At 48.1% G+C, this 14,006-nt stretch overlaps 5 protein-coding genes across 5 annotated transcripts; 2 read left to right on the top strand and 3 right to left on the bottom strand.

Annotated features, from left to right (window-relative positions):
* Positions 1-532: 532 nt before the first annotated feature.
* On the bottom strand, positions 533-3,068 carry F4822DRAFT_435427 (uncharacterized protein; the record flags this gene model as incomplete). The annotated part of the gene is made up of 6 exons (XM_051462174.1): positions 533-734; positions 790-1,392; positions 1,450-1,557; positions 1,614-2,741; positions 2,789-2,898; positions 2,952-3,068. 6 exons carry the CDS (start codon positions 3,066-3,068, stop codon positions 533-535), a joined length of 2,268 nt encoding a protein of 755 aa, XP_051308372.1.
* Positions 3,069-4,939: 1,871 nt separating this feature from the next.
* On the top strand, positions 4,940-6,073 carry F4822DRAFT_104246 (uncharacterized protein). Its single transcript, XM_051452359.1, has one exon. The coding sequence runs from the start codon at positions 5,154-5,156 to the stop codon at positions 5,907-5,909; it is 756 nt and encodes a 251-aa protein (XP_051308371.1). The 5' UTR covers positions 4,940-5,153; the 3' UTR covers positions 5,910-6,073.
* Positions 6,074-6,789: 716 nt separating this feature from the next.
* F4822DRAFT_104270 (uncharacterized protein) lies at positions 6,790-7,476 on the bottom strand. Its single transcript, XM_051452360.1, has 3 exons — positions 7,114-7,476; positions 6,977-7,067; positions 6,790-6,896 (listed from the first exon to the last, which is right to left on the bottom strand). The coding sequence occupies exons 1-3, from the start codon at positions 7,318-7,320 to the stop codon at positions 6,853-6,855; spliced, it is 342 nt and encodes a 113-aa protein (XP_051308370.1). The 5' UTR covers positions 7,321-7,476; the 3' UTR covers positions 6,790-6,852.
* A 2,060-nt stretch (positions 7,477-9,536) lies between these two features.
* Positions 9,537-10,624, top strand: F4822DRAFT_104203 (P-loop containing nucleoside triphosphate hydrolase protein). The gene is made up of 2 exons (XM_051452358.1): positions 9,537-10,301; positions 10,401-10,624. Exons 1-2 carry the CDS (start codon positions 9,685-9,687, stop codon positions 10,468-10,470), a joined length of 687 nt encoding a protein of 228 aa, XP_051308369.1. The 5' UTR covers positions 9,537-9,684; the 3' UTR covers positions 10,471-10,624.
* A 1,398-nt stretch (positions 10,625-12,022) lies between these two features.
* F4822DRAFT_435422 (uncharacterized protein) lies at positions 12,023-12,792 on the bottom strand (the record flags this gene model as incomplete). Its single annotated transcript, XM_051462173.1, has 3 exons — positions 12,023-12,192; positions 12,258-12,588; positions 12,643-12,792. 3 exons carry the CDS (start codon positions 12,790-12,792, stop codon positions 12,023-12,025), a joined length of 651 nt encoding a protein of 216 aa, XP_051308368.1.
* Positions 12,793-14,006: the final 1,214 nt, after the last annotated feature.

The raw sequence follows: 14,006 nt of genomic DNA, 5'->3' as shown, positions 1-14,006 counted from the left end.
TGATCCTGATGCAATTCAACAGCCGGCCAGCTATTATGAACAAGGCTACCAGCACTAGGTAGGTCTCCCTGTGGGATACCGGGGAACACGGATGCGGAGGATATATCGGCGCGCTGTTGGCTACCGGTCTACCTACACCTATGAGTCGCTCCATTAGTGTGGTATTCCGCATATAAGTCACATTATGCCCTGCACGCTATCGTCACATAGCTGCAGTCATCAGATGACCTAGCTCAGATCGACCATAGGAAGTCTGATCCATGGAGATTGCGGCAGTTAGAAAACAGACATTGGGAGTCATCCATCATAGCCAATTTAGTCTAACCACGTCAGCTACCGAAGCATGTAAGAGCAAGCTTCCCAGTTAAGCTATCTACGATATTTATACATATTCTCGAGCGGGTAGCAGAGCTAACCCTATTAGTGGTACAGTCGATACCACATATACCGAGTACCATTACTCGATCTCATTGGTACAAGTATTTCACACTTGTTGTGCATAAGGTGGCGCTAACGCTGTCCTGTTGTGTTATCACCCGTGTGTGAAACCCAGGTGCTTCTCCGCGTGAATGAGGTTTCTTGTCTGAGCCACCAGTTCGCTGCTCGGATAAGGAATCATCTGGATCAAGGATATAGTCCAATCGAATAGAGTGCGCAAGGTCTCACGGTCGATGAACTCGGAGAGGATGGGGTCGTAGGAGCAGGCGGCTAGAATCAGAAGATTCTTGCATTGGCTAGATCATTAGCATGAGCAGACCATACCTCAACAAGTCATGAACAAGGACGTACGTATGAGCCATGTTTAGCAAGTTTAGTATCACCAAGTGTGATCGATCAATCCCGTGAAATGCCCGCGTGTTCTCGACCAAAGCCTCGATGGCTAGCTTGGCATACGATATCGTCCTGGTGTCCTGCTTGATTTTGACATCGTCTACGTCGGGGCCGATCCAGGTATCAACTGGTGGCGGCACCGGGTAGAGATTCGCAGGAACGGCCTCACTTTCGAGCACGACTCTGAGAAAGGGGATGTATAGAACGATTTGTGTTATCCAGTACATTGCACGAAGCCTTGCGGATGGTGCATCCTTCGTCGGAGGGTCGCCGTCTTTCCATCGCGAGCCTTGGGGCACCCATGTTTGTTTCGTATCTCTCGTATCCTTGAGTGCCCCTTGCAGCACCTTAATGGCGTCTTCTCGGCTCGTGAATTTGGTATGTTTGAATGAATCGTGTACGAGGGCCAGCTGTTTCCGAAGGTATAGCTGAGCTATGTAAGATTCTATGGCATGCCTGGGAACGCCTCGACTCGTGGCAAGTTTTAGGTTTGGATACGGCATCTGTGCTTCGTGCTGTCGGAGGCCTGACGGAGGCATAGGCAATGTAACGAGAATATCACTAAGAAGAGACCAAGGTTAATATCGAATGCAGTACGACGTATCAAGGAGCGCCTACCCCTCTAGTCCCAGACATATCCAAAAATCAAGGATGAGCTGGTTATCCTTGGTCGACTCCCCGGCATATGAACTACCTATTTGGTAGCGAAGTATTCGATCAAGTGTGCTGTTGCAGTCAGTATACTCGTCTTCAAATAAGCATGAGCAGCACCGGGCACAGACCATGGGACGATAGCTTGTATTCTCTGGCTTGCTAGAGAAATGTAGGACCAGCTCTCCGGAAGGCGCCCTAGACTAGCGTAGTAGAAACCGACCAGAAGATGGATAGAGACATGATTGCATACGTGCTGGCACTGACAGAAACGACTCATCTGGCCAGTGCCCATCGCAAGCGTAAAATAGTCCAAGTTGGACATCCCACCTTGGTTGGGCACCCCTGAATACGGATATGGACTCGCGCGCATAAGAACAGCACTTGGTAAAGAAGACCGTCGGCTTGCTCTTGCATGTGTGCCCCCGTTTCTGTCCTCTTCTGGCGAAGTCGGCGAGTTGGGTGACGGCCGAAAATGGTTACGAGATCGCGCTTTAGAGTCCTCAGCAGCGTCGGAAATCTCGTCTCGGCGAATACAGAGTTGACCAAGAGCTAGGACGAGTAAACAAAGAGCGTATTCTTCGGTCTGCAAGAGACGCCCGTGATTTGGAATTGGAGAATATCGTTCCGCCACGAATGATCGCTTTCTCTTTTGCCCCGCCGTTCGAGCCTCAAACGGGGAGGCAGCGCAAATTTCGGTGCGCAGAAATGCAGAGATCATGTCATCAAGCTCTATTGGGTCGATAAAGGGATAGACGTCGAGGACGTTGTGCTTGAAACTCTGTACGTATCTTTCTACCGTCTCTGGATTCCACCGAGGATTCTGTTTAGCATTCAGATTGCCCCCGTGCCAATCGTTGGAAGGTGGCGGCGTCAAAGTAGAAGCTTGGCTCCATCCGTCGATAGGGGAAGCAGCAACTGACGGTCGAATTGCTTCATCGGTGTCCCTCCCTGGTAGTACGCTCCCGTACCCGACCTGGGAGGACGAATCCTGCATCAATTTACGGACAGACCGCGATTCCAAGACCGCGTGAATGTTTTCCGGTATAGCTCCTCGGGTCTGCTCGACAGAAAGGGGTGCCTCGAAGTCAGGCTTTTCGTGTCGTGTTGGCAGCCCCTCTAGCGAGGCTGTAGCCACGTCTTTGGGGCATTGGTCTCTCACGGGAGGGGCCAATATTATTTTTTTCAGTTCTGCTTGAAAGGTCTCTGTTAACCTTGCCTCCAAAGACTTTATCGCATCGAGAATAGTCCTATCCTTTCTATACCCGTATTAGTTGCGAACCATTCTTGATTAGTTAAGACTTACGGCTTTTCTAGCAGATCTTGATAATGGCATTCCACCCCTCTGTCTTGACAATTCTCGCATGGTCGTCCCTCGTTGCATTTCGCTTTCAGCTCCCTGCAGCTATCGCAAGCCTGATATGTAAGGTCAGAACTCAAAAGCAACCGCCTCGTGCATACGACCTTACCTGGGAAGCCCGGTGCGCTCTCCGTTTGGCGGTTGCGACTGGGTACAAGGGAGCCCGAGGTCCATAGTCTTTCGGCGGCGCTCCATTGTTGGGAGCTATCGATACGGACCGATCCATTGGGAGTGGGAAACCACAGGGCCCGGAACTCGTCGCACTTGATGCAACATAGTAAGGGCTTTTGTAACTAGGGTCCTGATTTATGTATGACATATGATAGGGGTGAAAGGGTGACTGTTGAGATAGTGGCTGGTAGTCATTCATACGCCTGGGCTCATGCTGTCCAGCTTCCATTCTTAGAGAGTAGTTGCAAAAAGCGAACAAGATCTTTAGACGATTAGGGTACAATGATGTACTAGTTAGTTGGAGGTGTGTGGAGTGCGAAGACGCGTCAAAGAATGGCCGTAGTCACTTTTCTATGTGCCAGCGGAAGCCCTGTCGAATATATAGAAATCAGAGAAGAGACTCACAAGGACAAGATATTGTAATAATCATTTACTACGCCGGGTTCACTGGTCAGCAAGTTCCTCTCTTTGGTTTAGACTCATCCCAGCCCATGTCGAAGGCTTTCGGAGATACACTCGATACGGTTACTGCTTTGCCCAGGTTTTGATTTAAGAGAAGAGAACTCGGTCTGTCACTATGGGAGGGGGCAGGGCAATAGAACCTGTCCTGGCGGCACTGTGGCAGCCATGGTAAAAGTTCAATATGGACGGTAATGATGAAAATGGCCCAAGGTGTCGGCGAGCATGGAACGAAACTTCGCCATCATGGTGTGCTGGTAAGTTTCGTAACGCGGAAAGCAAGTACTCGGAGGAATTGGCTGTTGTTAATTTTCCTCATATTATTTCTAGGCAAGACAAACGTCTCAGTCGCTTCGGCACAAGAAAAGCGAATTTGCAGGACAAAGTAGATCTCAGCTATGTTAAATAATACAAAAAAGAGAACGAGAGAAGATAAAACTCTGACAACCACAGCAGTGACAGCGCAGGAGATTTAAATCAATGAATGTACGGACAAGGCTTTGTCCTGCAGAAACCCCCCGATTGTCCTGCCATCGATCCATCTCGCTTGTCATCAGGCTGTGATATACAATGCGGGAGTGGTAAGGTCCCCTTGCCGTTACACGCTGTCGGCTACCGAATCGCAAACCTGATGGTACTTCACCCGCATGAGTCTAAAAAACAAGTAGCACACGTGCTCCTCCGAAACCAAAAGTGTTCTTCACCGCCGAACCTCGGAGAGTAACTATGGGGACCTCCTTGAAGGTGATGGTGTTTCATAATATATTTTCGGCCGTGGACCTTCCATTCACTCCAGAAGACTCTTCAATAGAGTTAGAGGAGATACAAACAGCGCCACCACGACTGACGGTAAACCATCTCCTCACCAAGCGGAGAGCTCAGCATCACTTTAGCTAGAACTTCAATGCATAAGTGATCATATTCGATGGAATAGCTCCTCCCGTTTTAGACACCTTGAGACCTACAGCCTGGTTTGAAAGTTTAGTCATGAAGAAAGTGCAAAAAAAAAAAAAAAAAAAAAAAACGTAAGCTTGGATGCAATACCAGAGCAATGGTTGAGGAGCAGTTCCCGGCCAATTGAGATCTGGGGATACGGCAACGCCGGGGAAGATGACAGCGTATGATGAAAAGAGAGGTGGCAAGCGGCATAAAAGTGCATTTCTTCAGACCATCGGGGTGGCCAGACAGAGTTATATGTACAGAAACCGGAGCCAGCTTGCATTGGCCAATGGTCCGTAGCAGACGGCCCTCCAGAACTGTGATCTTGGCACATGATCAGGGTCCCTATCAGTCCTTCAGGATCGGTAGGTTCGGGTGATGCCCTAGGAGGAAGAATAAACCTAGAACTGCATGCTGTGACGCCGGAATAACAGAAGGGCTATACCTATGCCTACGAGTCTAGATATTAGACAGGGGATGCTATGTTGGTAAGAATCCTTGCATTATTGCATTCCTTCCTACGAAACGACGTGAAGGCCAATATAAAACACATGTAATCAGCCGTCTATAGTTAAATGTGGGCCCAAAAATAGTGCCAGATTAGTGATGTTCTATCGATATATGTGGTTCTTTCCATCCAAATCTAACTGCATTCGGGAGCCTCAATAATGGTGTCCGTTTTCAGTAATATAAGTCGTCTCTATGCTTTGAGCTTGTCCTCCTTTAATCACTACTCATCACAATGGTGCCTCCCGAAGCCCAACGAAAATTTGCATTCGACGGTACCGATCTCGAGTATATACGATATCTAGAGGAGCATGTAGCACGTTTACAACGCCAATTGTCCAACCAAACTTCTCCGGTCCAGCAGAATTGGCTACCAAGAAAGCCCCAGCCGCCTTCTGAATTCGTCCTTATCTCTAGTTCAAAGTTTGGAAATCAGCATCAAAATCACGATAAAAACAACAACCTAGACTTGTCGGTTCAGCTAGGCCCGCATGTCAACCGATTCCTGACCCCTATAGCAAATAACGATAAAGAATGGCTGGAGAAGAGAAAAAGGACCGGTATTAATACACCGTCACAATATCTCAGGATATTTCTCGGCCTTATTCGCACTTCGGATCTGACTACTTCGGTCGGTACAGGTCTCGGCCCAGGAACCCGCGCCAAGCCTATTGACATCATCCGCGACTATTGCACTTTTGCCAGTAGTCTCCAGCAAAATGCGGAGCAGGAGACGCAGGTGTCGAGATTGGCAACGTTGTTATTTTTAGGTATTTGTTGTGTAAGCTTGGAGGTTGGCGTAGATATGGACACTGTCGATAATTATATCAAGACCTTTTTGAGGAAGCCAAAAACTAGCTCGGTATACTGCTCCAGGCTGAGGAAGGCGTCAAAGTGGGCTGGTCAATTGATGGAGAAACTTGAAGAGGTGTTGGGGCGCCGAAGTTCTGAGCTCTTCCTACTTTGTGAGTATTTCCTAACCAAAGACTGAGACTCAACCACCCATTAATTAGACACGTGGACAGATGGACCGGATATTGCACTATATCAAAAATTATCCGAACACTCGGATAGCGCCGGTCATATTATCAAGAAGATGGAGGGAATGCCCGCAGCCTTGCGACAGGTAGCCGTCGATGAGCCAGGCATCTCCTTTGCGTTATCCTTCATGCTTGCCTACATGGGTTTCAAGTAGGTAGTAATGGACAGTACATTATAGTACCGCAACTGACCCTGGCAGACTCCAATCAGTCAACAGAGCCTTGGGCACCAATCTGTCACAGAAAGAGTACGACGCCAGATCTCGCGAGGTGCAGATCATGACAAGCCTCGACAACGTCAGCAATACGAGCGGCCTAAAACATCATGAGGCATCCGAGTCAGCATTGGCCACCACCTCAGACGCTCGAAAGCGCAGGCGAGTCTCAGAAGAAGTCACCCAGCCTTCTCCGAGTCCACAATGCCCGACACCGCCGAAAACCAGGACAGCCGAAATATCCATATCACCGTCAGCTCAAGTCATGCAGGGTGCAAGCAAAAATGACTACGGTGCCGGTATGATACAGCAGAGCGAGGGAGAGGTCAACCTAATGAGCATACTGCTAGAGGCTGCTCACCAAACAAATATTTCTGATTTCGAGTCGCAAGGTGTGCAAGGTGGTCAGCCCTGCTTGGACGACGACGTCGCTAGTCACGGTGGACAAGCAAGCTCAGAATCAAATGATGAAGGATGGATGGCTTTCATAGATTTCAATACTGGAGGGCTAGATGACGTCATGGTTCCTTCGCAATTCCACAGGCTCTCTTGAAGGCCGATAGATTATTGTGGTTGAACCGGAGTCCCGTCGCTCTCGTGGCCCAACTGCTGCCGCTCTCTGCACAACACCGAGATATACAGTAACTTCCCCTCCATCACTCGAATACACATGTTAGATTCAAGTATGTACAGCTGCGTCCTCCATTCTTCGGGTTCGCCAGGCTTAGCCGTCAGATGATGAAAATTAATCTTTGTGGGAAGCGAGGATGCTCCTATGATAGGTATCACAAGACCTGCTTTACCTTCTTTCGGCCGCAGACTACCCTCCTCAAGCAGGAGAGTATTCGCAAACCACTCCTGACATTGCGGCGCTAATAGTTTGATCTGAGCTTTCTTGGTCAGTTAGCAAGGTAAAAAGGGAAGAAGGCATAGACTTTACCGTTTCGTCAACAGCCTTCTGCGTGGCCTGTTCAACAATCGCGTTATGCTCGGAAGGCCAGTCAATGCGGGACACTTGCATTTTTGCCGGTCTGCCATCTTTCGATTTGAGCTCGACCTTTGTGATTGTGGCATCGTCAAGGCTCAATTGAGAGATCCTCGCCAACAGTTTGACAAGCTCTGGGGATGGGTTGACACGTTGCGCCATTGTAGGCTGAGAGCAGAGTTTGAATAAATGAGAGATTTGGGAATACTCCAGGTCGAAGGCTGTTTATATGTGGGAGAATGTCGACGGGTACGATGCAAGCCTTTAGAGGGGCTATTTTTGGTGGTGGGGGAGCGGCGAAGGGACCCACTTCCCGCCAAAGACGGCATGGAGCTAGCTGGGTAAGGGTAGATAAGTTGTTAGATACCAGGGTGCTCACGTCGTGGATAATGGTATTTCCGAAAGTAGATGGTCTGTGTTTATAAGTTATCCACTTATTACTCCCAGTCAGGCAGCTTGACAAGGACAAGAACGACAACAAGGTCAATTATCAACATCTATCAAATGCGTGTGTCAGACATAAGTAGACACCTGCCGAAAGTCAACAATAATGAAGTTTATCGGAACTATTTGTCATGATATTCCAGGAAACCTTTGATGCGTGCCAACCAATAAGCGTTCCCCACAAAAGCACACGTCTATTTTCATATTATTATACTATTGTCATACTATTGTACTGTCAGTACTATGCCTATGACGATGTATAATTGCTTCTCAAGCATAGTAGTTGCTAAGCCACCTACACCATATTGAATTCATTTCATGCTGCTCCATTGTAGATGTTCCTGCTATCGCAACCAATTACAAGCTCCCTTTGTGACCATCGTCAGTCATGACGTTGCCCATCTCCTCTGAACTGATATCATCCGACGTGTTATTTGGATCGTCTTGCTGCTCCTCTGGCTTGCCGTCGCCGTTGACCTGATTCTCGGAGTGTTCGTCTTTTTTCTCATCGTCTTGAGGCATCGTGACTATGAAGGTAGCCCAAGTCAGCATTGATCGCGCAGAAAGCTCGACAGCCTTACTTGGCAATTCTGGCAGCGCTCCCAACACTTCTTGTGAAAGTCTTGGTCTCTGTAGGCGATGACTAGACCAGTGATACTGTCAATCACAAGAGATAGAGTTGACTAGTTCAGATGAGCGAAGTATGGATAACTTATTGAGGACTGGTTGAGAAGCGGAAATGCCAAATCCAGAGGTGATTATAGAAGGTACTTATACTCCTTAAGCACCGCAGGAGCTACCGTTAGGAGCCCTCGCTATCCCTCTGACAACAATATTGCTTCCCATACTTTCCCCTACCAGATACCAGCGTAGGCATGTCCGTCGACCCGTCAGATCCTTGCCTAGAATAGCAACCGTTTGGTTCATAATGTCATTGCAACCAACTTAATCTAGACTTTAAATCTGCCACTACAGAATGACGAGCCGAACACAGACATCTGAATCAGGTCACCAAGTGCCATATTTTCAAGGTTAGCCTGCATATACCCCCTCCCTTTGTGATCTTCAGATACCTATGCTGTGTTGGCCGCAGCAAAGCCCAGGCAAGGTTCTAGCCAGCCTTCTACTTAGTCTTTGTACCTCTCTCAGCTTCTTCGACTCTACTCGGCGCAACTATTCCAACCTCACACTGCCCATAGCAAATGAATTTTAAGTCCGACTTCCACGGTATAATTACTGTATATCCTTTGTAGTCCTTCCCTACCCTGTCCTTATACTCATCCGTCTCGTTAACGTGTATGTATACGACTCCCGAGGTCTCGTGGACTTTGATAAGTATTGCTACGGTGTCGCGTGGTGGAATGATGGTGTCGAGATCATTATAGGTCTTCCAGCTGGGGTAGGAGCAAACGTTGCCTGTCTACGAGACTTTTAGTACATGGCATCATTGAATTCTTAGGTTACTGTACCTCTTTCTCGCATAGTTCGACTAGTTTGTCTTGTGAAGCGCGTTTGTTTCGAATCTTTCGCATTCAAATGGCGTGATCTAAACCGGTTAAGTATCTTTAGCTTCCAGACTTTTAATCTAAGCACGGTGATATTACCAATGATCAAAGGCGTTTGAGAAGCAGACATCTACTGAGAGACGATAGAACAGGAGCAGTCATAAAAATCCAGCGTTAAGGCGTCGAGTTTGGGCATCATCTGCTTGGGGTAGTAATAGGAAAACGTGAATGCTGCAAATGGGATGAGGGGTTTGGGTATGGACGGAAGTGGAAGTAGGTGATGGATGTGGGTGGGAGTGGCTGGGAGCGGTGGAAAATTCAACTAAGGATATGCAGCTGGTGCCAGCTGGCGTGAAGTGGAAATTTCCTTGTGCATTTACAACTCCAGCCGCCAATCGTGTCAGGTGTAAATTCATCAAAATCTGAGGGCGATAATGAAATGCCCCATCGCGACCTAGGAGATCCACAAAGAGCATATTACTCTTGGGTATGTCAACAACAGACCCAGGAAAGGAACAATTCAAAGTGAAGCTATAATTGTCAGACATCCAAGAGAGCTGTCCCACTCCGACCTAGCATGACCTACGTCAATACACAAATGTATCCTAGGGTATTCCGTTATCCTTTCACGACAATGGGCTGCAATATTCGGCCCTATAAGGGCTTCAACTCTACATGTCGTTGCCTGAGAAAGGAAGACACTTATACAACCCTGATTTTCCTTACCGGGAGGACTTTGAGTACCTTCCTTGTCATACGCCGTATGAAGACTGGCCGAGCAACTCGAGGTGACTTCGCCATAATACAAAGCTACTGGGGCCAGGTGACCTCGCCCATCCAATTTTTTGCTGCCTTGGAGCGGAAATTTGTCCAAACCCTGACCGGCATAGAGCGACTACGCGACATCATGGCGACGAGACCAACCGTAGCCGACAAGACTGGCGCTAAACCTCTAGTTTTCCGATCTGGTTTGATTGAATTCAAAGGCGTGGCGTTTCGCTACAACGACAACAGCGCAAAGAAGATACTGAAGGGCGTCAGCTTTTCTGTTCAGCCAGGCACTACGATCGGCATCGTCGGTGCGACCGGCTCAGGCAAGTCAACAATACTAAACCTTCTTAGCCGGTTTTACGACGTCACAGAGGGCTCCGTCTTAATTGATGGACAGGATATACGAGATGTCACTCTATCTAGGTATGGCCGAGTTCGTTTTGCATCCTCCGCATTTGTTTTTTCAACCCCCCCCCTCCTTCCCCGGGATGCTAAGCATCGACCGCTTCTTCGGTGGCACAGGTATTTCCAAACTGGTATGCTTGGTGTGCCTATTGTGAGACCGCAAAGCTGGAGAGATGGCTCTGAATGACTATTTTCGTGCCTGGCGTTGGACTTAGAATGTTGCTTGTAGTATTCCGCTTAACCAGCCATTCAATAAATCGACGGTAAATAACGGCTGCAAGAGCAGGCTTGCTGATGGACAGTGTTCCGGGTTCCCGCACATATGCTGATTCAAGAGTGCGAGTAGTACCACATTGACGGCAGTAGGCGTTTCTTGAAAAGTTGAAGTAACAGCAAAATTCATTTTCACATAGCCAGTCTCCAGAGAAAGATAAAGCGACCTCCGGTGCCAACGTTCCTATCGCGACCATCGTGATGTGGAATAGAGACCATAACTAGCGGGTCACGCCCAGGTTTTCGCGTCGCATTTTCTCGCGAGATGGTAGTTGCTTTTGCAGACGAACACTATAAGCAGACGGTTTGCCATCGGAGGTTGGAGTAACCACATGAAGGGCGTCTCCAATTATCACGGTAGGGGTGCTATTTTCTCTGAGGTGAAGACATATTAACGTCTTTTCGACCATTTCCGATATATATGCTACGAACGGATGATTTAGCCATTTCATCTGCTGGTAAAGGTGCTTAAAAACTATGCAGCAGAAGTTAGTGGCATCAAAACTGTAATAACTAAGAAACTGCTGCGGAAAGGTAATTATAAATCAAGTTAAATAAGTTGCATATCATTTAAGCATTGTAGAAGAGATGATATTGTTACGTTCCAAGCTGCGGGGTAGCACATATAATACAGAATTGGGGAACAGTGACCAGTTGGTCACTGGGAAGCTTTTGCTTTATGGCTCAATTGGTTGTCCCCAAACCAGTTTGTAACAGATATCAGTTAGATGAAACTGGTAGATCGCACTTGTAAACGCATCGCAAGTTACGTGCAGAGCGCATAACGCAATGACAGCAATGTAACCACTTCGAATCTAAAGGCGTGGCCTGCATATCTATCTACAGCATGCATGGTGCTTATCGTTCTACCCGGCTGGATAATTTTCGCATTGTGGATAGTTCTGAAGGGTTGAAGGCTCAGAATTTCAATTCACAGGCAAGGTAACGGGTTGCTCAGCTAGCCCTACGACGCTGGATGCTGTCACACAATAGTACAAGTTCTGTGACGATTAGTGAGAATTCAATCGGGTCAATTCATGATGTGTCCATGTGTCCCCCTCCTCTTCCCGGCCTTTCGCCAATCTCCCAACCTCCCGGTCTTGTTGTCTTTGTCTACCAGCCTGGCTAATGCTACACAAGGATATGTTACCAGTCCACAAGTGGTCCAGGGACTCTCCCTACCAGTAGAGGCGCATATGAGGCAGTTGCGCTGTGAGTTGGCTCCCTACAACTTCATCTGCGATTGCCACGACACTCTAAATCGAACGCTCATTAAGAGCGATGACGATGGTGTCGAGACCGCTTATGCTATCCGAGACTAAACGCAGTTATTTAACGGCCAGAAGCTGTTGAGCCTAAGTGTGATCGAATGCGTCGAGATCGAAGGCATGCAAGGTTTCGTGAAGATAACTAAGCTAATGCCGCCTATGTATGATATATAATACTGTGGATTACTACCAATATGGTTACAGCGTAATCAACCTGTTGCCGCCTACCATACCTTGAATACCTCGCTGCACATTCTCGAACCGAGTACAGCCGCATGACTCGCTCTCAAGGTGATTGATGATTCCGGCCAGCGTCGTGAAGTCCTTCCCACACCGCGGATTCGGGCAGTGGTACAGAGCCTCCTGATCTGCCGACGTCTCATCGTTAGCTTGTATTTTCTTTGCCGTAGGACGAAGGAAATAGAGGACTTACGTATCGGAGAGTTCAAATGCTGATTAAGACTTGATAACTGACCACATAGTCGATGGCAGAGATAACACTCCCAACCCTGACGATTCCAGTTATATGAACGATCATTAGCCTCATATTGCGTCGAGCCGTGCCAACCAATCAGGTTCTTGGTAACAATGCCGCTGGAATCCATGCTACGCACGAACTTGTACAGAGTGTCGCGGGTTAGGCCGCGAGCGTCCGGACACGAGCCAGTTTCTATGTGGTGCGTAAGGCCGGTGGCTGTGGTATGGTGACTCCTGCAAAAAGGACATTGGATCTGCTGGCCGCGGTGGGTTCGAGAGTTGAGATGCTGTTATGGGGAGGTCAGTCATACTAGATAGAGATGGGTAGGGAGAAGACTTACCATTTTGAGATTGTTATAGTTTGTGAAGGTCTTCCGGCATTCACTACAGTAATTATGGTCTTCGCGTTCGTGTTCGACCCGCCGGTGTTCTGTCGGCCAGGTCTCATCGCAGATTGCGCACTCCCACTCGAAATGGTTTAATGCTTCCATGTGCTGAAATCGCGCTCTTTCAGAGCCGAGGTATCACTTTTGAGCCAGACAGTAGGCACAAGGAATAGGATGGCCAGCGATATGGTTTCTACAAGCCCCCGGCCCTTGATGCCATGAAGCCAACCAGTTTGTTAAACTTCCGCAGGGTTCGTTCAAGGGTTGGCCGGACTCGTTTTATTAACAAGTGGCTTATCACGTCTGGCCGAGAAATAGAACAGAGAGATCCATGTTCAGTAAGCAGCACGGCCACGAACTGTCGTGACGAAAAGAGGGCACTCAGCTGGACTTCAGGTACCCCTGTAATGGGACCTTACCTGACCTCTATTGCAGCCAACGTAACATAATCATACGAAGATCGCTAGGCGACAGGTTACGGACTTGTGCAAAGGGTAAGTACCAACACCTTAATATCTCTTGCTATATTTACAAGATAGGCTAGCGTCAACTAAGGACGTACATCCTATCCCTATAGCCACCAACGCAGAAAACCTAGGGTCACAGGAAATGCAGATCACAGGGTGGGGGGCTCAATCTGCTGGCAGCTGTCTTAACGCTCATAAGTAGCTGCTGTCACACGGCGAAATCCAGGAGATCGACGAGAGCCTCACGGTCACTATACTAAGGGGTAATACGCGACGAGCCGGATCAAGAAGATCCAAAAGAGGTTACAGCAGCGCTTTTTATAGCTAATAACACCCGAGGTTAGGCGGGGGTACAATGGGATTACCTGACCCCTTTTTAAAAGTGAACTATTGCCGCACCTCGGGCGTATTACTCGCATATATTGCCGTGTAAACATAGCAAACCTGGGTGGTATCTGGATCTAGTCTAGTTCTGATACCTAAATAATCACACCTTGGTTGCCTACCGATTACGTTGCATCTGCTATCAATCCTGAAATAAGTTCCTAGCTTCTATGTGATATAAGAAGTAGCAGACAGCCACTGAGATCATCCACTCGGGCAGGACGCTGATACTCACCCGCTGGACCAGTCATATTTCTTATATGGGTGCAGCATATGCACTATGGCCAGCTGAACCTTCCTGTTCTCCGTCTTGGTTACTTGGTATATTAGTGAGAGTAGGCCTATATGTATGGCAAAGGGCCCACCGGCATGCTTCGTCAACGACAAGGGCGTTCCAATCTCGACAGATCTCAGCAGAACAACTAGCACTACGCATAATGGACAAGCTGATTCTTTCGTCTGAACCTA

This window comes from Hypoxylon trugodes (genome assembly GCF_022578975.1).
Source record: "Hypoxylon trugodes strain CBS 135444 unplaced genomic scaffold F4822scaffold_17, whole genome shotgun sequence".
Lineage (NCBI taxonomy): Eukaryota > Fungi > Ascomycota > Sordariomycetes > Xylariales > Hypoxylaceae > Hypoxylon > Hypoxylon trugodes.
The sequence above is the reverse complement of the archived record's forward strand: the minus strand, read 5'-3'. Positions and strand labels throughout refer to the sequence as shown.

Coding starts and splice junctions, on each gene's coding strand:
- F4822DRAFT_104203 (XM_051452358.1), top strand. CDS start 9,685: ATGACCTACGTCAATACACAAATGTATCCTAGGGTATTCCGTTATCCT. Junction 10,302..10,400: donor CGAGATGTCACTCTATCTAG/GTATGGCCGAGT, acceptor TCGGTGGCACAG/GTATTTCCAAACTGGTATGC.
- F4822DRAFT_104246 (XM_051452359.1), top strand. CDS start 5,154: ATGGTGCCTCCCGAAGCCCAACGAAAATTTGCATTCGACGGTACCGAT.
- F4822DRAFT_104270 (XM_051452360.1), bottom strand. CDS start 7,320: ATGGCGCAACGTGTCAACCCATCCCCAGAGCTTGTCAAACTGTTGGCG. Junction 7,068..7,113: donor AGAAGGCTGTTGACGAAACG/GTAAAGTCTATG, acceptor TAACTGACCAAG/AAAGCTCAGATCAAACTATT. Junction 6,897..6,976: donor TAGTCTGCGGCCGAAAGAAG/GTAAAGCAGGTC, acceptor CTGACGGCTAAG/CCTGGCGAACCCGAAGAATG.